Source organism: Acipenser ruthenus, chromosome 4 (assembly GCF_902713425.1).
Source record: "Acipenser ruthenus chromosome 4, fAciRut3.2 maternal haplotype, whole genome shotgun sequence".
Lineage (NCBI taxonomy): Eukaryota > Metazoa > Chordata > Actinopteri > Acipenseriformes > Acipenseridae > Acipenser > Acipenser ruthenus.
This window is the reverse complement of record NC_081192.1, coordinates 54,428,243-54,451,144: the sequence shown is the minus strand read 5'-3', so window position 1 is coordinate 54,451,144 and position 22,902 is coordinate 54,428,243. Positions and strand designations below refer to the sequence as shown.

Below are 22,902 nucleotides of genomic sequence, written 5' to 3'. Positions count from 1 at the left end.
ACTATCCCGACCATATAGGGACTGTTGGCATGTATGGACAACACGAGTTTGGTGATCTAATAGTATTAGTATTCCATGCTATATGAATAGTATTAGACATTGAAAACAAGTTTTAACCAACAAGCATCGGCTGCTGCCAGAAACCGGTTTCTAACCACTCCCTCAACATTTATCTTTGCATTCTCCCTGCGGTGCACACAAATTCAAATATCCCTGCTGTAAATTCAATGAAAACGCGTTCTCTTCTAAATGCAAACTATGGAAAAAGTTACATTTCAGCTTGAAAAGATATAATTAAACTAATATACAGTAACATATTGTTTGTCCAGCAACGTCACAACCAGTAACAGTTAACCCTCGCAGCTGTTTTTTTTTTTTTTTCCCCTTCTCAAACGCTCAAGCTAGAAGCGTTAACTACGCTTGCGCAACTCTGATCTGGTACCCGGCTTGTGAGTGAATGCTCTCAACAGGTCATTAACTTCAAGAAAACAGCAAGCACAAGAGGCTGAGCTAGGGTGGGGGATGCTGTTACAGTGTTTCCACAAGGCTTGTGATTGTGATTATACATTAGTTTAAAATAATCAATAGTCATATCATTAATATATTCACTGTCAAACAGTAACATATAAAAATATTTTGAGTGTAGGGTACCTACCTGTGTATGACACGAATACTTAATTGTTTTGAAAGGTAATATTGAATTTAGTTGAGATAAAGTAGCCTAACTTTTAAAAACAACTAAACAACAATGTGGTTGCAGTTGCGTCCTGTGGACACAGTGCACATGTATAGAAAGCTTTGTGGGGTATAAAAATATGCTACATTTTAAATGCCTTTTCTTCATAACCGTTAAATACATCGACTTTACACTTTTTTGGTATACTTATAAATCTTAACTATTTGATCATAATAAAATATAATCGCTGCCCCTTGGTATAAGTTGAATGTTAGCGTCTTGCACTAAATGGGGCATTTAGTTACACATCAATGTGTCACCGAACAGCAAGACAGTACAAACAGGTGTTCATCTCATGTGACTGCGAAGAGGGGGGAGGGTACAACAGAGATGCCAGCAGAAATACAGTAGCAAAAATACTTATGCACGGTTTCAGAAATTAAGACAGTTTAGCAGTAGCACGTACAAGATTACGGTTGGAGGACTGCCCTAAAGAAACCATATTGTATTTAGTTTAGCCAAGATTACCAAGTGTGGTACAGTAATTGGTGCTGGACGGAATCGGCGAGGCGGCGAAACTAGACTCTGCCCCTGGCTGTTGCAAAAGGGAGGCTCTGTGTCTCATCCGCAAGCTGTAATATTTTACCGTTGATGATGCCCAGTCTTCCTGTTCCTAGTTACCATGGGATCATGGGTGATGATCTTTTGTGATCGTTTGACGAGGTAACATAGTTCCCCTAGCAACAAAGTTAGGCTTGGATGCCTAGGAGACGTTAACAAAATAGCATCACACTAAACTGGGGAAGGAAAAAAAAAAAAAAAAAAAAAACTATTGCAGTGTTTACTTCGGTGAATGTATTTGCAGATGGAAACTGCGCTACAGGGCTGCTTTCTGGTCATACATTTTTTTAAGTTTAGGCAAATATCGTTGATCTCCTATATAAATAGCACAATGATGAAGGTCGTGTGTTTTTAAAATGTAAACCACTTGGATTTGATTTTTAACTTCCTACGACTTTGTAAGGTTAATCAGACTATAGAGCAATACAATAAATACAATAACATATATTCTAATTTATAACAATGAATAACATAATGTTTATATTGGTATATATTTTAATTTTAAATAAATACAATTATTACTTTTGTTGTTACCCAGACCCACACATTGCCTGAGTTTCTCCTATTATTTTTTTCCACATTCAGGTTATTAATTTATGATATAAATGCATGTACTAAATGTCAGGTGTAACCTTAAATTGCATCATATACAACGAAACCTCAATTTGAAAAAATACAAGCACTTACCTCAAATATTAGGTCTATCCATAAAATAGCCAATTCCACTGAGGTTTATTTGTTGTAAATGGATAGCATTTGGGATACTACAATTGCAGATGCTTTTGCATTTATTTAAAGAGGAGATGATCATCTATTTTGGGTTAATATCTCCTCAGAAAGGGACTCTGTCCAGCACATATACAAATTGGGGGTCTCTAATACCTTAGGGCAAACATGCAAGCCATGTCTGCTCTGTAGTGTTGACAAATTGCACTAAACAATGATAAGAGGGGGATTTTACCTAATTAAGTGTTGGAAAACTACATCTACATCTTAAATGTCACCAAATGATCTGAACAACAGTTCCCACTAGATAATGAAAGCAAAACTTTTTTTTTTTTTTTAAAACAGCTTTCTGAAAAAAGAAGATTTAATTATCTGATGGTATACTATTTACGACCACACACTAATTTCAGGAAATGGAACATACAGTACATATCTTATGTCTACAAAGTACAGCATGTCTAAGAAACATCCTCGGTTTAATATTGTGTTTGAGCCAGGAAGACTCACTTTTCTCATCTGTCATTCTAATTAACCTGTGTTCTACCAGCGAATGCCACAGCTATGAGCAACATGACTGTGTCTTGTAAATAAATACATATTGTAAAAGAGATATAGTGATGAGCACATGTATGTTATTTTGTATAATATGTAGAGAACCAATTCTGATAAAACTTAGTAAGGATATTAATTATCACATGTCCGCCCGCCCGCCGCCTGTGTGTGGATTGCCTCGCCCTGTGTGATGCGCCTGCCTGCGGGAACTGAGGTATGCTACATTGGTGTTAGAAGTGGGATGCAGGTACCCCGGAATGCACTTGTTGGACTGTAGCCTGGTGAGCAAATCCAGGGTAGACTTGAGGCTGGCAGGGGAGAGTGTTGCGTGCACCGCAGAAGGCAACAGCAGGGCTGGTAGGAGATGTAATCACACACAAAGACATAATCCTGATATATACACTCCTTTTAAGGGAGCTGGCTATTTTGTACAGCGGTATCGGTGCTATGCTTTAGAGCGAGAGGTCCAGGGTTCACGCCCGCCCTCCGCCTGTGTGATGTACCTGCCTGCTGGAACTAAGGTACGCTACAATCTGTTTGTTGTGTTGTACAAATAACATTGCTCTTGTCTTCGCATCATTCTAGTGGTGTATTATATTAGGGAATCCTATTATTATATAACCCATTTCATTCTATGCCTCCCTTGCGGTAATCTGTTTTTTCCTGGTTACACCTATATATTTTTGTTTAGCTATGAGGGTTTAACTTGAACGTTGACATTTCTGCTGTGGATTTTGATTTAGCAATTACTGGGCATGTGCATCAACACTAAATTATTGTTGTAGAGTAGAGTGAACAAGCATATTATACTGAGTCTCTTCAGCCCAATATACACATATATACCCCAATATGAATGCAATGATTCTGTATTAAGGGGCAAAGATACCTATTATCAGCTGCACAGTATGTTTTACTGTATAATAAATCTTGCATGTAAATGATGGCCGGGCGCATTTTAAATACAGTACTACCAAAACAAAACAAACAAACAAACTAAAAAAAAACACAGCATGATCCCTTCTTTAAGGATACCATTATACTTAAATTGAGGGAACATTTTGTAGTGTTCGATAAAGTTACCTCTGTGGTAAAAAAAACTGTATTACAGCTGTATCCCTGTTTATATAGGCGGTGGTTCAAAGACAGTACGCGCAGTAGGTACAACTTAATTTTTTTCCACTGAGTAATAAAGGTGAGCGGAGAAACACATTGCATTGGTTTACCCTCCCCTCATCCATAAAGTGATGCTGTCAGCATCGTGCTGTTTTAACGGCGAAAAAGTCAAACAAAAACTACTGGCTTACCTCCTATCTTTTAACATAAGAAAGGTGAATGGTACCATGCAGTGCGATAAAACTTTTTTTTTTTTTTTCCTCGAGAGAGACCCCTCCTGCTGTAGAGATGATGCTTGTAACTGGCTGCAATGAGTAGTGGCAGCCTCAGTAACACGTCCCCCTGGAGACTAGACTAGCAGGAGCAACACGTGATGTGTCTACTTATCAGGTTTAGGGAGAGGAGAGAGCAGGCGTTTGGAGACCGAGTGACAGAGGTGAGCGAAATAAGAGACTTTTTCGGTCTCCTAAACTCTTTCTTTTCATTTTCCACGTTCGGGAAGAAAACGTGAGAAAGGGAAATAAGAAGTTAGTGAACTTTGCACATCCTCAGAAACGCCATTTTGATTCCTCTCCGGAACAACTTTGCAGCTTTTTTTTTTCTCTCTCGTAAGTCTATCATCACCGCTCATCATCATCATCATGTCTCGGCGCAAACAGCCCAACCCCAACAAAGTCAAACGTAAGTACACGGATCCCTTTAAAGTGCTGCTTTCATAACTCTTTTTCGATACTGTTGCAGAGCTACTTTTGTGACACACAAAAGTTGAAAAGGCTGTTGTGATGATGTTGGGTTTAGTTTTCGCAACTCCCCTTTCCTTCCTAGTTTCGTCTGGACCTGATGCTCATCCATTAACTGACTGAGCTCAGGAATTCGGCTTGGTCTTCCCAGTACACATTTATTTTTTAACTACCTGGGAGGGTAGCTAAATATGTTATAAAAACTGAATTCATCGATATTCTTCGAACTTTTTCAGACTTTACTTTGGAAGGATGCAGTTTGCTGAAATTGAAAAGGCACAAAGTTTATCCTTCTGTCGCGCGGAGCATCCATATCTATGTACTTTGATCAGCTCTGCTAATGCGGAGGGGCTGTGTGTGTCCTTTGCTTTTTGACCTTGTCGAGCCTGTTGCTTGTTATTTAATTGTATATACTTACCTAATTTAAGATTAGTTTTTAACTAATTTGCTGTATTTTAATTTAATATTTGGGTCATATGACATTTCGTTAATCGGACGTGGGTTTTATAAAAAGTATAATCTAGGACAGACATTAAGCATCGTCAGAAAATAAGGAAGTTTGGCTTCTGCAGTAACAACATATATATCATTTGCTGTTTGATCGTTTGCATTAATAACATTATTATGATATACAAATATATAATGCATATTGTTTTTTTTCTTTTCTTTTTTTTAAAAAGAATCACCGATAAGAAATTCGTAAGGTCAAATTAGTCTTGAATTGCGTTGAGTTGGATTCCTTGTTTTGTGGGAGTGAGAATTAGTTTTGTACAGATGAGGAATTGACAAGTTTTGTCTCTAGAAAACTGCAACCTCATCATTTACCGTCTCCTTGGGGTAATTATGTGGATGTTTTTATGCATGAATCCTTTTCACCTTTTTATTGGACCATTCATGTCGTTCTAAATCGTAACACTGCTCTTTATTTAGCTACCCCTAATTAAATGTTTTTTTTGTTATTTTTTGTTATCAGGACTAAGTAACACTGGGGTGTTGATTAAATTGTATACTATATTAACTGGTGAAATAAATATTGTTTTTTTTTTCTCGCAAGAACTTTTGGGTGATTTAATAAGAAGGAAAGTGATTGTCCTTGTTAAGCATATTTACCACCTTTTCCCTTGCTGACTGGAAGATAGAATGAAGATCCGGATGAGCAGTTCACATTCCATTACGAAATTCTACACGGCTTTTGAACAGCAACACACTTGCACACACACACACACACACACACAAAGTTACAAATGTAGTTTGCTGTCGAATAGACTTCTGCTGTGGTTGGCTGCAGTACTGATGATGGGTGTTTGGAAAATGAAAACGACCTTTAAGAATAGGTCGGTACAGGGTTGGATTGATTGAACGTATGTTTTTTTTTTTTTTCGATTATATGTTTTTAGTTTCTTTAAAGTAATAAACTATACAGTATTTCATTATAATGCTAGAGACTGAAAGACAGCGGGGAGCCATCATCCCATTAGGGGCTCTGACGTTCTACGATACAATCACTAAATGCGCATTCCAGTTATATCTGAGCAAGTTATTTTAGATATTCTTAAACAAGTTGTAGATGATTGGCAGTGGTTTAAGGTTAATAGGTTTTTGACAGATGATTTTTTTCCCCCTATTAAAGTGAGTGGCCCGTTCCAAAGTAGTGTAGGCAGTTTATTTAAATTGACAGCATCCCTGGTTAGACAGCTAGCTATATAGTATATAAACACATTTCATTCACAGTTTCTAATAGTCCGGAACTGTACCTTAGGTTTAAAAAGTTGATTTTGATACCGTGGATAAAATCTGTGAGTGTCAGTAAATGTTGTTTGGGTTGAAGCTGGAACATCTCTTTCAGTGACTGGTCTGGAGCAGAGTGCCCCCACTGAGCACTCAGTGATGTTTGTGGTGGAGGTTTTAAGCTGAGTAGTCTTGCACAGGTGGTGCAGCCATTTTTGTTGCTCATTTTAGGTTAACTTTATACTATGACCTCAAGGTTAGGTGATTTTTCAGTTCTGTTTGAACAGAGATCAGTATCATCAAGATTATTTCGTCGAAAAGATATACTTTAAACAGAGATTGCAGTCTAGAAAGAAAATCAGTCAGGTAAAGTAAGTTTGAGTTTATTTGGCAAGTTGTCATGAGTATTTCTAAGTACAGTGGGGTGTACTTTCAGAATCTAGGTGTACTGTTCTGGTTAGTACAGTTTATATTAATGATTGATCCGTAATATGAAACACTAAAAGTTAGACTTTTTTTTATTGTTTCATTATCTTTATTTGTTTTTTAGTTACATCACAATGTATTTTTGTGAGGCAATGTATTCATTTAAGGCAGCTACAGTAGCAACTAAATAACACACAGCTTCATTTTAGCTCCATGGTAGCCTTTAACACTCACATTCATTTATGATTTATTTGATTTTTTTAAACACAATACTTGCAGAATTTGCAGGGTTATGTCTTGAAGTTTTGATACATTTTCCATGTGGGATTGTTTAATTGAGTTTTGATGTGACTGTCCTTGACTATCTGTCTCATTATACAGTAGTTCAGTGCTATCCAAGCATGTATTTTGGAGGGTGACCTGTGCAGGGAGACCTGAAGCATCAAGTTTTGCTGTGCATTAGAATTTGAAGGTTTTTGTTCAATCACTTTCTTTGTGATTGTCCACCCTGTCTTTGTGTTTATCCAGTTTTGCTTTTAGAAAGAAAGAAAATGCAGATGCAGTGTAAATGTGGTAAAGCATCCAAACTGTTTAATCACAAAACAAGTGGAGATTTTTTATGTTTAGGATGTTCTACAATTTTTAAAGGAAGCCATAAAAGATAGAGCCCTTTTAATTTTGAATTAAGAAATAATAATAAAAAAACACAAAGTTTTACTATAGTTTCAAATTGTGGAATGCAACGTTTTTGCATCCAAGCCTTTTATAACCATGCAGCAGTCTGCCTGCCTTGCAATCACTAGAACAGCGCTCAGTGAATAGTCTCCTGAGACAAAACAAGTAGGTGACGGGTGGGGATTGTTTGTTCAGTGCGATCCAATCAAGTAGAACTAGGATACTTTGAAAAGTCCCAGACTGCCCAGCTGAATGACCCTACTGGGATTCACCTGTAATCTCTCAGTCTTCAATAGATTGGTACTAATAGGGGTGGGAAAAGCTATTGTATAGCCCCCCTCAGAGTTATTGTAAGATTAAAGAATGAAAACAAACTGAGTGACTGCCTGTTGGCTGACATCCCTAAGGACTTTTCACAGTCCTACAGTACTCAGTAACTAATAGAAATAGATTAACACTAACTCTTCTTATAAGATCTCTATTTTGAAGAGACTTATATATATATATATATATATATATATATATATATATATATATATATATATATATATATATATATATATATATAATAACAGGTTAAAGCATGTGTTTAAAGTTTTGTGAAAATTGCCTCGTTTTACATAAAAAGTGTATATGTGTTTTGTAATGCTCTTGTGACATTCAAAATCCACAAATAGAAGTATCTTGATAAAGCATGTCCCACTTTGTATTATTACTACTACTACTGGCTTAAATAGGACTACTACTACTACGACTACTAATAATAATAATAATAATAATAATAATAATAATAATGGGCAGTGTGTGACAAAATAAAATGTACAGTACAGCATACTGTACTTTACATCAAGCGTGGGTTCCTCAGTCAGTTAAATTTGCACAGTATATGTGCTTAAATGTTGAAAAAAAATCTCCCTTGTTGGCCTGAGGGTCCAGATGGGCTTCCCTCTTTGCTCCTTCTCTATTTATAACACATCTATTTTAGATTAAGATTATATCCCATTGCAGAGCATGGATGCAGGTCTGCAAGGAATGAGCTTCCTGGTGCACTATAGCAGTTGATTTTAAATAAAGTGGTTTATTTTGATTTATTTTAACTGGTCAAGTTGTAGTTTCCAATAAACTTTGAAGCAATTTCGGATCCCCAGACCTACTGAGTAAACTGTACTGTACTGAAGATATATACAGTGATGGTCTAATACATTTTAGACACAATAAAAGGTTCACTAGTGCTGTACTGACGCTCACAGACATCAATCACTGGAACCCTTTATGTTAGAAAGGGCCAATTATTATCAAACATCATTGTGGATGTTAATTGTTTTTTTAGTTAGACCATCAGTGAATGCTTTATTATTGTTACTCCTAAAAAGTAGGGAATTTTATGAATAATTTAGAGCCATCTTCCACAGTGGTGCTTCTATTGGTGTAATAAAGTCACCTTGCTTTTGGATGACAAGGCATCCGTTGCACTGCGTCATCTGTTTTCTTTTTGGCGATTATGGTAAGATCATGTGAAACTGCTTTTAAACCACGCTGAAATAAATGTGGAAAGATCATGTGCGGCAACCTTGTATCTGGCCATTATCCAGTAACCTTTGTATGAATATAGTGGAAGAACCTTGGGCATTTATGATGCCGATACACTGACTTCAGTTTGTAATGAGACGCTACAATCTGAACACTTGTTATTGTTATAAAATAGCTTTCATGGAATCAACTGCCATCGCTGCCTAAGTGCAATATAATTTTAAATTAGGGGAAAATGTGTTAAAAATGCAAATGTTGCCAATGACAAGTCCATGACATGTTCTAATTCAGCATGACAAAAGCACAAAATGTGTTGTGGTTTGGTACAGCACGTCAATTATTTTTAAGCAACAGAATGATTGTTTTTACAGTTTAATCTGCATTTTGTTGTGGTTCTAACTTTAGTGGCCAATGCTTAAATGAGAGTGATGGGCACACATACTAAATGTAGATTTAAAAAAATAAAAAATCATTATTATTAGTAATAGATTTTTTAGCATGCTAAGGGTTTGTCCCAAACTAGCCGCTCATGTCATTCACCTTTGGAGGTTTAAGTCTGGTTCATATAAAAAATTAAGATTTTGGTGGTCCAATATTTCTGCTTCAAAAAAACCTGACACAACTTGCAACAATTGGCAGCCGTTACTTGAGAGCAGATAATTTAGTTAGAAAAGATTAAACTAAGCATTAAACAGAAATTGTGCATCAGTAACTTATAAACTTTTATTTTCAAGCAATGTCGTGCAGTTTGAATAGGCATAATAGATACTTTGCAATGCAAGGGGCATCTTTGTACAGTTTGATACAGTTTCTCAATTGATGGCGTATTTGGGAACACAATGTATAGTTAAGTGATCAGAGCTCAAGAAGTGAATGATGAAATAAACCAAGTCGAGTGGATACACATATATTTGTGGTTCCTACAGTACAGAAACTGTTTTGAAAAAATCTGTCCCATCTGTCTTTACCTACATGCTGTATGTACAGTGTGCATGCCTTTTTTTTTTAAATGCTCTAGCTTTGTATTTACAGCCATGGCAGCTTTGTATGTTATTAACAGACTACAGACTTATTCATAGTATCCAAAAATCCTGGCAAATACTTACACTTATGTATTTCATTATTGAATTATTGCTAACCCAGCTTCCTGTAAACGATGCACAAACACACTTTATCAAAGCAGGCAATAGAGGTCTTTTCACGACCTTGAAATCAGAACATATTTAACTTTCTGTGTAAATATTTTGTAGGACTGCAGTGTGTCAGAGGCTATTTGTGAATTTTTTTCAGACACTACAATAAACACAACATAATGTATAGTACAGTTCAGGGTATTGCATCTGCAAGGGAGGACTTTCATTTGTGTGTGTTTTTGTTTTTTAAGAAATGTAATGAATAATATTCATAATTCTTGCTCTTAATTTTGAATTCTGGATTAGACAATAAAATAAGTAATTTCAACTGCAAAGAATGTGGTTAAGTAGTGGTTGTAAGGTGAAAGTTGTGGATCAAAAACTGTCATCTAAATATACAAATACGAATCCTGCCATCAAAGGACAATGCAAAAACACACACACACACACACACACACACACAACTGCACAGCTTTCTAAGTTTCAAATGCTTGCAATGCAGCACAGTGCATCCTCAACACGGGCACAATCCTCCTCCACATCAAATAAGCCAGGTATTTATAGGGGGTTCAAAGTCTACTCGCTGATGTGTCATTACTGTGAAAGAATGCACAGAACACAGCCAGCACCTGGAGCCCATAGGGGAGTTGGGGATAGGAAGTGAAACAGGCGGTGTACTTCTTTTGCATGATGGTCTCGCAGAAAGATGGAGGAAGTAACAAGACAAGAAGCAACAACTTTGAGTGTCCCTTCTTCTCAAAGGGGGCCATGGGACCCAGTGTTTTTAACTAGATAGTGTGAGGGGGGGTTGGGTTGAACAACTTTACAGATGTCCATTACTGTACATTTTTCAGAACAGTTTTCTCAGTGGATGATGAGGGGGGAGGGGAGGGGGGGGGGGGGGTCTAGCTTAACGTTCTTCACATAAGGGAAGGAGTTAACACACACAGAGAGAGAGAGAGAGACGGACTGCCTCTCTCCCTTGCTTCTTGCTGACTAAACAGTTTTGTCAGCTGGCAGTTGCTGCTGCCTGAGGATTTGTGATAGCTGCTGGAGGTTGTGGGGGAAGGGTGGTACTTCCAGCTAGCACTTGTTGCTTTAGTAGTGAAAGAAGAGGCATCTTTCTTACCTGCCTTTATTAAAAAAGCTATTAATGGTTTAAGTGCAAGGAATTTGTTCCTAAAATATATTAATAAAATACCAAAAATAAACTGAATGTAAGGTACTACCTAATAGTTCTAACTGCATATGCAGTAAAGCCGCACCACCTTACATTTGTTCTGTGTCATTTTAAGTTGTGTGCTCATCTGGCTTTGTTTTTTAAACCAGGAAACAAAGATTTTCTGTTGAATAAAGTCAAAGTTGATGTAAAAGTAAGCTTAGAATTTAAGTTGATGTTTTCTATTACTACATTCATATACAGGAATAGAAATAGATGTTTTCATATAACCCTGTTTTGGACTGGTAGACGTTACTCCATTTACTGTACTCTAGACGGCCCTAAGTGGGGCAACAACCCAAGAATGTTCCCGTTCTTATGAAACAGTTCTGTACCAAATGTATTTGGTTACAAACTTATGTAACTGAATTGAAGCAGTTTCAAAGGTTTAACTGAAAGGGTTTTTCTTCAGGTTTTGTATTAAGGCCTGTCAATGTAGTAAATAAGATAGCATGATAATATCAGTAGTTACCATTCTGACAATGACAGGATTAAATGTCAGCCTAAGGTTATTCTTTGGGCAGTAACCTGCATTGTAGCACCTGCATGTTCTTTGGTCAGGTTTATACAAATGAAAAAGATCAATTTTGGGGAGCAATTCTAAAAGTACCAGGATGATAATATTAGAAATGCTGTTCTACTTAGGAACCTGAGGGTTTAAGACCGTTACTCATTTTTGTTGTAACAGTGTGTTATTTTTGATGCTTGCTGTACCTACTTTTGAAGCAAGATGTTGTTTACAGTAGTAAAATTGAAGAAAGTTACAGTTTTTACTATATATTAGTCAATCTGTCTCTGTAATCAATGGCATTTTAGTTTAGAGCCAAGTTAAACTCTGCTTAAGTATTGCTTCAACAGACTGAAATTGTTTTTTGTTTTTGTTATTTGAAAGCAAATTGTAATTCTGAGCTGTGCTGATTTGCATTCATGAAATGAATACATGATAATGGTGTAGTTGGCTCTTTTGAAACATTCTTTGGAAATGATGCAGTTTATAATAAATAACCTATGAAACTTAAATCTTGATTACGGTTTCCTAAAAAGCCAACATTTTTTTTTGTTTTGTTTTAAATAGTTAACTTAATGAAATACAAAAGAGCTCAATGAATAAAAATGAAAGACAACTTAATTCCAACATATTGGTAGTGACTGTTCTTCCACACAATATGGTTGCTCATTGCCTGCACGCACCCACAAGCACAGTACAGGTGTGTGTGTCTTGTGTGAGTGATCCTAAGATCAGCAGCCAGCACTTCTCACTTACATACTTGGTGCAGGTTTATTTTTTGCCACATGCTCAGAATGCGATATGTTAACACTCCTGTGAGTCCCAGAATTGCTTGGCTGTCCCTTGACCTGTCTCCTCCGTACTGCCTGAAAAGGTGCCATTGTTTGTTCTGCAAACACTGGGTGCAGTTTGTTTCCAAGGTGACTATAATCTTCTTGTTGCTTCTTGGCAAAAAAGTTAGCTCCAAACACCTGAGAGCATCCAGCCATTGAAAAGAGGGGAGGGTGTGTGGAGTGAGGATTATTTAAATATGAGCAGTACCTGGGGGAGACAAAAGTCTTAAGTGAGACTGAAACCTTTGGATGAAAGGTGGGGTCTTTGTAAATGCTGATTGTACAGTTGTACAAAGTCAAAGGTAGATGAAGTTTAACCCTTAACTTACCGAAAATAGTTTATCGGCGTATAAAGTTAGCCATAGTTATTAATCAGTGAATGTGGGCTTTTGCTAATAAATAAATAATAATAATTGTATTTAGATTTTTTTTTTAATTGCAGAAAAAAATGTTACACATTGTATTTTCTTGTAGCACATACTGTGTTCTGAAAAATATGCTTTGTAGCTTGAACAATGGATAGGGGCATCTCTTTCTTTTCATAGTAACATGGTGTACTTGCACTGTATCACAAAGTAAATCCCATTGCAAAGGTTAATGTCACTTACTGTCTTTTCAGGAACATTATGTCTGTTAAGTTTTATACATTACCAAGTGACGTGCTTAAGTCTATCTACTAACTGTCGAAAAGAATTGGCTAAACACCCAAAAGTAATTCTGTACTTGAATACCAGTCAACATACTAATCCAAGTCGTGATGTTAATGCAGCTGACATTAGATAATGAAATGAGCTCTGCTATAGATTAATTGCTGGTCCAACAGTACAGGTGCAGCCACAGTACATACAGCACTTTTATACAACCAGTTTAACTAACAAGCCACTACAGTAAATGAGTGGTACAGAGAGGCATGTTTCCGTCTCTTTGTGGCCTAATCTACTGTAGTGCAAGTGTAAGAGTGCTGATTTGATTCAACTGTTGATTTAATTTTATTAAGACTTTCGTTGTCAGTAGGGCTGGGCAGAAGAGGACTTAACAACGCAGACACTTATCAGCTCAGTCGGAGGACCACAGTAAGAACCTCAAGAGACACCAGAAAGTGCAACACTTCAACCTGATCAAAGCGTACAGTGCCACCTGAGTTTTACAAAAAGATTTAATGGTTTTTATCAAATTAGTTTTTAGGCCCTTATTTTCTCTGTTCTTGCTCCCAGAGCTGAGTTTTCACTTTCCATTATATTCTACATTTTGTGATGAACGTGTGCTGTCTGCAAGGTCTGCAAAAGCAGCACAATTAATCCAGAAGGAATTAGATACATTTTACAAAAGATTAACACATTTTTACCACTGAAGCACTAAGATCTGTTGTAGATATGAATGAATTGCTGAAATCAATTTTACTGAACATAACTAAAATTGCAGCTTGCATAAAATAGCATCTTGCATAAAGTATTCATTGAATAATCTGCTCCAGTATAAAGAAAAATAAACAATGTTGATGTACAGTTTATGTCTACACTTCTGTGCTCAGGTTTTTGTGATCTAACAGTATGTGCTACCAGCATTTAAATAAATTCTGATTTTGAAATGGACTCAGAAGCTAGGTCGACCTGTTAGAATCCCTTTATGCAGGAACTCTTAAATATCCAGACTCTTCTGAACAGGAACATGTCGCAGGAGACTGCTTTGTCAGATCAGAAAAAGCATAAAATTACTGGTGGGGACCTCAACTGAACCAGCAACCATTCAATCTTAATTTGATAGTAACAACTGATTACGAATGTATCTGTACCAATTGTTGAAGCACAGTTCAATTCGAAATAATTTTCTGTTTCCTTGTTTATATTGCAACATTTTTGGCATCACCAGCCTACTCTGTAAATGAAAGCATTTGAAAAGCTATTTCTGTTCAGTCATTCTCTAATTCTCCCAGGGTCAGATACAGCACATACTTTACAGCACTGTCTCATTGCTGGTTCAGTATCCTGGAGAAAGGGCTGCTATCACACCATATGGTTTCATTACTGCTTGTTTAGCAATAAAAATAGGCTTGTTTGGTAAGTTGCCTGTGGGATCAAATGAATATATCCCTCCTACAAGATGCTGTTGAGAGAAAAAAGAAGGCAACGTTTTCTGCTATCTGCTTTACTGCGGTTCATTCACAGGTTTCAGTAAACATTAACAACTTTTATCAGACCTCAGAGAAATTGGTTCTGCAAGGAACACAGCACTGGCAGGAATACTTAGATTTTTCCACTGAGGAGGGTGAATGCTTGTTCAGTAAAGATAACTGATGAAGTTGGTCATTCTGTCTTCAAATACTGTAAATAATGTAATTTTTTAAATATATTTAAAGCCACTCCACAATACAGGAAGCAAACTACTGTTGTGTACACAGAGTTAGTGTGATAATTATTAACAAGATAATCCCACTTGAAGGAGATGCCAAAGGTGTACATTTTTATTACGGTAATGTTGAAAAGATTTATCATATTTGAATCACAGTACACCAATTGTCTTGTCACCTGTAATAGACTTGGTAATATAATGACAGAAACCACAATAGACTATGTATTTAAATGTATACAGATTTTAAAAAGAATGGGGCTTACATTTTAATTATATTTTTGAAGTGATTTCTAGTTCTATTCCAGTTACTGGTTTACCCTTGAAAAGTCAAAGGATTTAGCACATGTTGTAAACTGGCCCCTAGGTGTTAACTTACACTGCAGTTTTCTTTCAAAATCTATGCAACAGAAAAACAATGTGTCTGTTATTTGGGGTGGGGGTTGGGGAGTGGGTAAAGAAGCTGGAAGACCATGATGTGGGAGCATGCGAGATTCAGTTTAGCAGTCCCAGTCTGTGATGGATGACACCTTCTGCAGTAACAGTGCACTGCTGTCTGTCAGTCTCTGAACTTTGCAAACAGAGCTGAGCAGCTGGGGCAAGTCTGCTGATTGGTCCAGCAGTGGCACATGGGGAGGGGAGGGGTAAAGCTACCACAGCAACAGTTGGCTGATGTTCTAGCCTTGTACTTTGGCCTGCATCCTCAATCCTGTGTATAGCTGTAGAGAGGGAGAGATTAGCTTGGAGGACATTGCTGGATAATAGTTTCTTAGGAAATACAGGTCAACTTAGCTGTACAATTTTTACCCTGTCTTCTTCTCTGAACGTTCATTACCAGCCATTGTAATACAGTACGTGTGTGTTTGTGTGTGTGCATATGTGTTTAACAGCAGTTACTGCTGTCCCTAGCTTCAGTAGTTTATTCTTTTAATTATTTCAGTTTTAGGGCCTAAGCTAATGCATGCATTATATTTGCATTGCAGTACCACTGGAGTTTATATGGCTCCACAAGTAAATTAAAACATAAATAAATAAATGCACTTAACATTCATATGCACTTTAAGATGGTGGTCTCAACAGGGATAACCATTGTCTTTTTACACAGTTAACATCATTATTACTGTATCAGTACAAAAGTAGGTCTAAGGTTACACATCAAAAACAGTACTTGCATTCTCCAATATGACCTCAGTGCATAACCTATCAGTTGCCACAGTGACTGTTTTGTGGCCGAGCAGCATTGTACTGCACTGTTGTTGACACCAGTCTCCAGTCGAACAGGATTGGTGAGCCCTGATGGATAACTTCTAGTCCCCATGATCATTTTCTCTAACAAAACAGTATTTTTCTACCTTTCAGACTGGCCACACCCTATTCTCTCTATGCTCAGAAGGGACAATAGTCATGCCTCCAATTACCTGCATAAAAAAGAAATCCTGCTCCCTTCGAAGATGTCACTTACTTGTAACAGTTTTCTAAAGAACGTGTTTCCTGGTTCTTTTGTTTAAAAAATAAACCTTTTTTTCTTCCACCTCCTCCTCCTCATCCTGTCCCATAGCCTTACATTGGTCCATCCTGTTTTTGCCACACCAAGTACGTGCAGTACTGTAAGTCAGTCCCTTTTTATAGTTGTGAAGATTCAGTTTGCCTCCATTGAGGTTTGAGACTAAGAATTATCTGTAATATTTTCAGTCTTTCAGAAGGTGGGGTTGATATCTTCACTTGCATCTGAGCTTTTTGGCATTTTAAACAAAAATTGTATTTTACTGCTGGTTGTGAGATCTGGTAACTAGTATTCATGTCTGACTTCCTAAATTAAGTTGAATTCCTCTGCTTTTGTGTCCATGGAAGCCAGAATCGCTGCATTCAGTGCAAAATGTTTTTGTGCGTCAAGTAGCTACTTAGACCAACATTTCCTGTAACTAAAAAACAGCTTGACACCATGACCAGTTACTTCTTCAAAATTAGCCCAGCCAGCCAATAGACATTGGCCTCCTTCAATTTATAGACTGAGCAGACGCTGTCCTAGCTCATGAATGTGCCATTTGTTGCAGAGAGGACAACTGTCAGATGTAAGCGACAACAGCAGCCTGCTGTACTTGTGAGCACCATAAAAAAAAAAAAAACTCAGATGATGCTGGTTGCAGAATGCTAAAGTTGGAGGTACATAGAAAAAAAAAAAAGAGAAGCTTTTCCATAAAGTGATGTTCTTTCCTTTCTCTGCTAAAATAACATATTATTCACTGACGGTCATGATAATTCCCAAATTATTTGAGCACAATATGTTTACAGGTACTTCGGGAATTATTAATATTATTAATTATTTATTTTACAACAGTATAGTAACCAGCATGGGACCTTTTGTGTTACTAAAATTATGCTTATTAAGTACACAAACAACAAGTAAAATGCATTTGCTTAGATCCTTCAGTAAATCTTACAGTACATACATTGTTAGGTTGAAATGACTAATCTAGCAATTTTGCCAAAAACAAAACACTGCATTATGAAAAATCTGAAAGTTCTGTCAAAAGCACCTGTGCAGAATGACAGCTGATGCTTCTGTTGCCAAGGGAGTCATTTACTGCCTTTAGCCTGCTTGACTTTTAACTCACTATTAGCCAATACCAAGCCATATCCTGGATAACTCCTGAAAGTATGGATGACACAAATTAAAATACTGTAGTGTAGGCGTGTTCAGCAATTCCGCTTGTGATTCATCTAATGCAAATATTGAGAACAACTGCATATACTATAAGTGGAAAGATTAAGTTCCTAGAAATTCAGGAAAGTTGCAATTAGTTTTTTTTTTTTACATTCTCTGTTGGATGAATTTTGCATGGTAACATGAAAACTACAAGAATATTTATCACTGTTATGATATATAAAGCCTACTGAATGCTTCAGTAAACAGTTTCAACAATGTCCTTATAAGGATGTCATGGGTTTAAGCATAGTGAACAATCAGTAGAACAGGTTAAACAGGCCTGTCAAAGCACTCTTGCAGCTTTCTACATGTTGGAAGCCACTAATCTCCCCCCTCCCCTCCCCCATCCCTTTATCAACAGCTTTTCCATGAGAAATGGATATTCCAGTGATGTGGAACAAGTAATAAACGATAGCTCTGCCAACTGTTCTGAAACCATCAGTTTTGCACTTGTCTGTGCCTGTCATTCTGCAGCATCGCAGCATTTTTGTGTACATCCATGCCCTCTATAGGCTTAACAGAGAACAAAGTAAGAAAGAAAAGTATGTTTTTAAACAAATATTAACTACTGTACATGGGTTGTAGGAAGAAAAAAAGAAAATACTGTACTGATCTTTTTCTCGTACGTATTGTATTGGCACAAGAATATCTTGATTCACATGCATTTTCTCTGAAAAGCAGTTTTGTGTTGTATATCTCTTTTAATTGATGGTGCTAGACAAAGGCTGCACATGATGAATAACTGATCATCAGTACATGTTACAAAATAAATAATTTCATTTTTACACAATACATGTTCATCTGCAGTGATAAACATATACATTCATAACTTTTCTGTTGTGGATTTCTACATCAGTTCCTAAAAAGGATTCTATCTATTGATGAGGTCAAAGGTTCCAAATGAGCAAGAGTCCTTCTGTCGAATGCATTCCAAGGGCAGTATAAGCCTACACAAGGCATACAATAACAATGCTCTTTTTTTTTTGGTGCATCCCCTTTAAGTGGATACTTTCCAGTGTAAAGCATACAGTAAGTAGTTTATTGTGTACAGTGGTGCACTCATATATTGCAACTAATGCCTTTGCTTGGGTTAAGGACCATTGATCTTGCTGTTAACAATGTACTGTTAAAACATTTAGTTAAAATCTACTTTTATTGCACACTGCTTAGGAAGATACTGTAACATTATTGGAGGGTGATAATGTGGGCACCACTGTTTTTGAATGCCACATGTGTAAGTACAGCATTGTGTGCTTTAATTATGATTATTAATCTAGTGTGAGAAAACTAAGTGAGCTGCTGATTTTTGTTTGTTTGAAAGTTAAAAGATGTAACGATAATAGCTTAAAACACAGGTTTAAACGAAAAACAAATTGTGTAAATTGATGTTCACTAGATCAGGATGCTGTCTCTTCACTGCAGCGTTGCCGGGGCTTATTAGAATAGTCTTTGAGACAGTTAATTGGACTGTCTTACCCACTTCCTAAGCTTATAAGCCTCAGTCCGTCTGCCCTTTTTTTTTTTCGCAGACTTCTTTTTATATTGAGAAGTTAGTTCTTTATCGTGGTGCTGTAAATTAGAAAGTTTACAGTGGAAAATATTGGTTTGAAAAGGCAGTTACCAAAGTAAGCACAAGATAGCTTACAGGATAATGGATTGAGAGGTGGTGAGTCTAAAAAGTGTGTGTGTGGGGGGGGGATGACTAGAAAAAACACAAATTATCTTGCTTGGTGGCTAAAGATGGAGAGAACATATCACCAGATATTGAGGCTAATATTATTGCTAAATGCAAAACTTATAAGAAACTCAAGTTGTCGAAAAAAGATGACTAATATAAGTAGTGTCTTCATTTCTGCTATATAGTCCCTTCCATATATAGAAGCACTCTCACCCTTAGGGTTCTAAACTGGGACCCTCCCTTGAATTCCCCCTTTGAGTGGTATAATCTAATAGTAAATTAGTATGCAAACGAATTCTGTTTATACTGGGCTGCAGCTATATGTACTGTATACAGTAGGTTTAAAGCAAGATATTTTATGTACTACCGTAGGTAGTTATATGTCTTTTGATAGTTTACTGTATAGTTACTTACTGCTCTTAATACTTTTTTTTTTAATACAGTCAGTGAAACTGCTGGTAGCTTGAAGTTTTATTTACCAAGACATTCACAAGGCTGTAATTTCAAAGTAAAGGTGATCGGGGACTGAAGCACTTTCGCAATTTTGGAAAATTATGCAGTATGTGTCGCTGAAGAGTCTTAGTCTATACAGTGTCAGGGAGGAACATCTGGTCCCCAGGTATCGCAAAGATCTGTTAACTGTGGAAACTTGTAATGGAACTGGTACACTTTTTTTTATTAATGGCAGTTTTACATGCATATAGCATTGTGGTTTATTATACTTAGTTTCACGTTTTCAAACATTCTTTGTGTTCCGTTTGTAGAGTTGCCAAATGTTCTTCTATTGTGTAGATTCCTGGTACTGTTCAGTAGATGAGCAAAAAACAGGAAAGGACCAGTAGTTCTAAACGACAGTGTAAGAAAAGGTTGCATACAATAACTAACCCTATGTTAAGTCTCCTGAGTTTTCAACAGTGCTACAGTACCAAATTATAGATTACTTGGGTCACATCCAACCTATTGTATGTAAAACACTCCCTTTAGAGATGCAAATGACTTTACATCAGGTAGAGGGAGTATTGGCCTTAGTGTCTGAAATCTTTTGTTGAAAGTCAGTTCATTTGGTTTTCCAACACTGGAACGCATCGGTTGCAGGGAACGGCCCCATTGTTTTCTGCTTGCCATCAGTTAGCATGTTGCAGCCTGAGCTGTCTGCCCCCCGCCTGAAAAGATGTTGGTCATTCTCCTCCCGCTGCAATGCAGGAGTGAACCACTCACGCCCTAGAAAGGGGTTGGTTTTGTGCAACAGTAGAAAGACTTTGTTCTCAAAGATATGCCTGTGCTCGTACTGTAAAAGCACTACATGTATATTCTATAATGAGTTAAGGCTAGCCTAGGCTGTGAAATGTCTAACTTCCACATAGTGATTTATGAGACTGGATGTAGGAGTTTTCTGCTGTTTTCAAAAGGGAAGCAAAGTATGAAAAATAGATTAGTTGCCAAGCAGCACCTGCAGACATAAAGTTTAACGGCTGTTTAATTAACTTTACCCCCCACCCCCCTGACAACATTGTTGATTTTTGTTTTTGCAAGGGAAAAAATGTTTTTTGAAATTGGGTAATCAGCATCTCCTAGGAACGGTTTTAAAAATGTTTTGCAAAAATATTTTGTATTCAAATAACTATTGTTAAAACTATGTTGAAAGAAACACTATGTGTTTGTTTACATTAAATGCAAGATACTGTAAGTGACTGAAAAAAAATATAAATCTAACTTGGGTTCCATATCATAGGTTTGATGGTACAGTAGCATAAAACAGTGACTTAAAAATGTAAATCTTTGATGGGGTGTGGAGTGATGGAGTAACGAGCAATGCAGTGAGAGGCCTTGTTGGAGGTGCAGCACAGCTGAATGACTGCTACAGCCTGGGGCAAAAAACATTCTCAGATTTTGCAGAAGCACCATGCTGTCTTTACTCTGAGTTATACCTGAAACAAGTGGTGTTCTGAACTTGTAGAGACAGTGTTCCCAGAACATTGCTTCTGTTAAACTTCAACTACAGGTCCTAGGTTACACCCGTTTTGCGCTGGGCGGAAACTCAGAGGCACTCATTTTTCGCCAGACTCATAAAGCAGCCATAGTTAGTGGCGGACGAGATTTTTTCAGCTTGAATTGATGTAAATCATACCAGGGGCCACCACCTGCAACAAAGGTATATTCTTTTACCTTAGAGGATGTAAATCTCATAATTTAAGGAGATTATCGTGTGTTGAGCTGGGGGAGGTGGTGGTACAGTAGTAAATATTGGTTTGAGTCTCATGGTTGTTGACCTGTGAAAGTTAGCAGGGAGTTAAAGCTGTGCAATCACTGAGGAAATGTGGTAACGCTACAGTAGCAAATACAATTTATAAAAGATGTACGTTTTTTTTTTGGAACTCCCAGAAAAGTTTTTTTATAATTGCATGTAAAATACTTTTTTATGACGTTCAGGCGAATCCTGTGATATATCTGTTGATATAGTACCAAATAAACATGTACACATTTCAGTGCCTGTAAAAGGCCATTTAAAACAGGAACTTTCTCTCTCTCATTTTATTAATTTTTTTATTGTTGTAAGTTGTCTGAGTCCCATTGAAGGAGAGAAAAAATATTTGGAAAGTCACTTTTAAATATCGTTTTGGTTTCATCAGTGTCTGTAGTCTGACGCATCTTGGCTCTGATTTTATTTCTGTGAATTGAAAATGATGTAGAGAAGCAGTAAATGTAATGGGGATGCTGTTACCTGCATATTATTAGCTTGATAATGATTTAAAGGGCAGTACCCTGGAGGACAAAAAGTCAGACTGCACTGTGCTTTAGAGCAGGCTGACTTGTTCAAGTCTCAGCCATTTGTGAATGGCCTTTGGCTAAACAAGGAGACAGAGCAGGCTGCAGTTCACACAAAGTTATGTCAATGGCCTTCCAGATAAGGTTTGATTTGGAGGTCTTTTGGCGATCATGTGCCCATGGTACTGTAACTTTAACTTTGTTGTTCCATTTGTAAAGATTGGCTACAGTATGTGAGAATTTGAGTCACCATCTGCTCCGGAACATAACCTGCAATTGAAGAGTACTGCACAGGAAAGCATGACTATATGAAAGCATCTAACTGTATATACTTATAAAATAAGTATATATAATATATATATATATATATATATATATATATATATATATATATATATATATGATACTGTTACAAGATATTGGCAGAGAATTTTAAACATATAGATCAGACTTCTGACTGTGGGAACTACCAGAAGTTTCAGTTTTGGCACATCTCCAAATCCAACATTTAAACATGATGAACATCCCTTAAAGCCAACAGCAGGAAAGTTGCTACATAGTCACCAGAAGATGAAGAGAATTGCCTGTTTCAGTTGAGGGTCCTTACATGTAAAAACAGGGTGGGATGGGAATGAAAGAGACTGTATTACCTATTAACTTAATGAGAAAATGCTGTGTCCACCCTAATGGTTGTTAAGTGATGTTGAAAATGATTCAAGTTACCCGAAACAAAAAGCTCTACTGGGCAGGTGATGGTTTTTGTGTTTGTTTTTTAGCTCCATATTATATGAACAGTTGGGCAGCGGGATAAGTAGATTGACACAGGGATTAAGTGGGCCAGAACAAGATTGACTGACTTTTTTTCAGCCCTGTGGTAAGGTTTATTTTCTGGCACAAATATTTATGTATAAAAAAAAAAAAAAAG

General features: G+C 36.9%; 1 protein-coding gene across 5 annotated transcripts in view; it reads left to right on the top strand.

The window, feature by feature from the left end:
- The first annotated feature begins 3,953 nt into the window (after positions 1 to 3,953).
- The window catches only part of LOC117400325 (ras-responsive element-binding protein 1-like), an 80,610-nt gene continuing 61,661 nt past the window's right edge, over positions 3,954 to 22,902 (top strand). Inside the window, exon 1 of one of the 5 annotated variants that reach the window (XM_059022554.1) lies at positions 3,954 to 4,124. Coding sequence is in view for 2 of the 5 variants with exons in the window: in XM_059022553.1 (XP_058878536.1) it covers positions 4,330 to 4,369 (40 nt within the window). In the remaining 3 variants the exon portion in view is untranslated. Of the gene's footprint in view, positions 4,370 to 19,105; positions 19,200 to 21,137; positions 21,364 to 22,902 lie in introns of those variants that run through there. The other 4 variants (XM_059022553.1, XM_034000118.3, XM_059022556.1 and 1 more) reach the window with 4 other exon arrangements.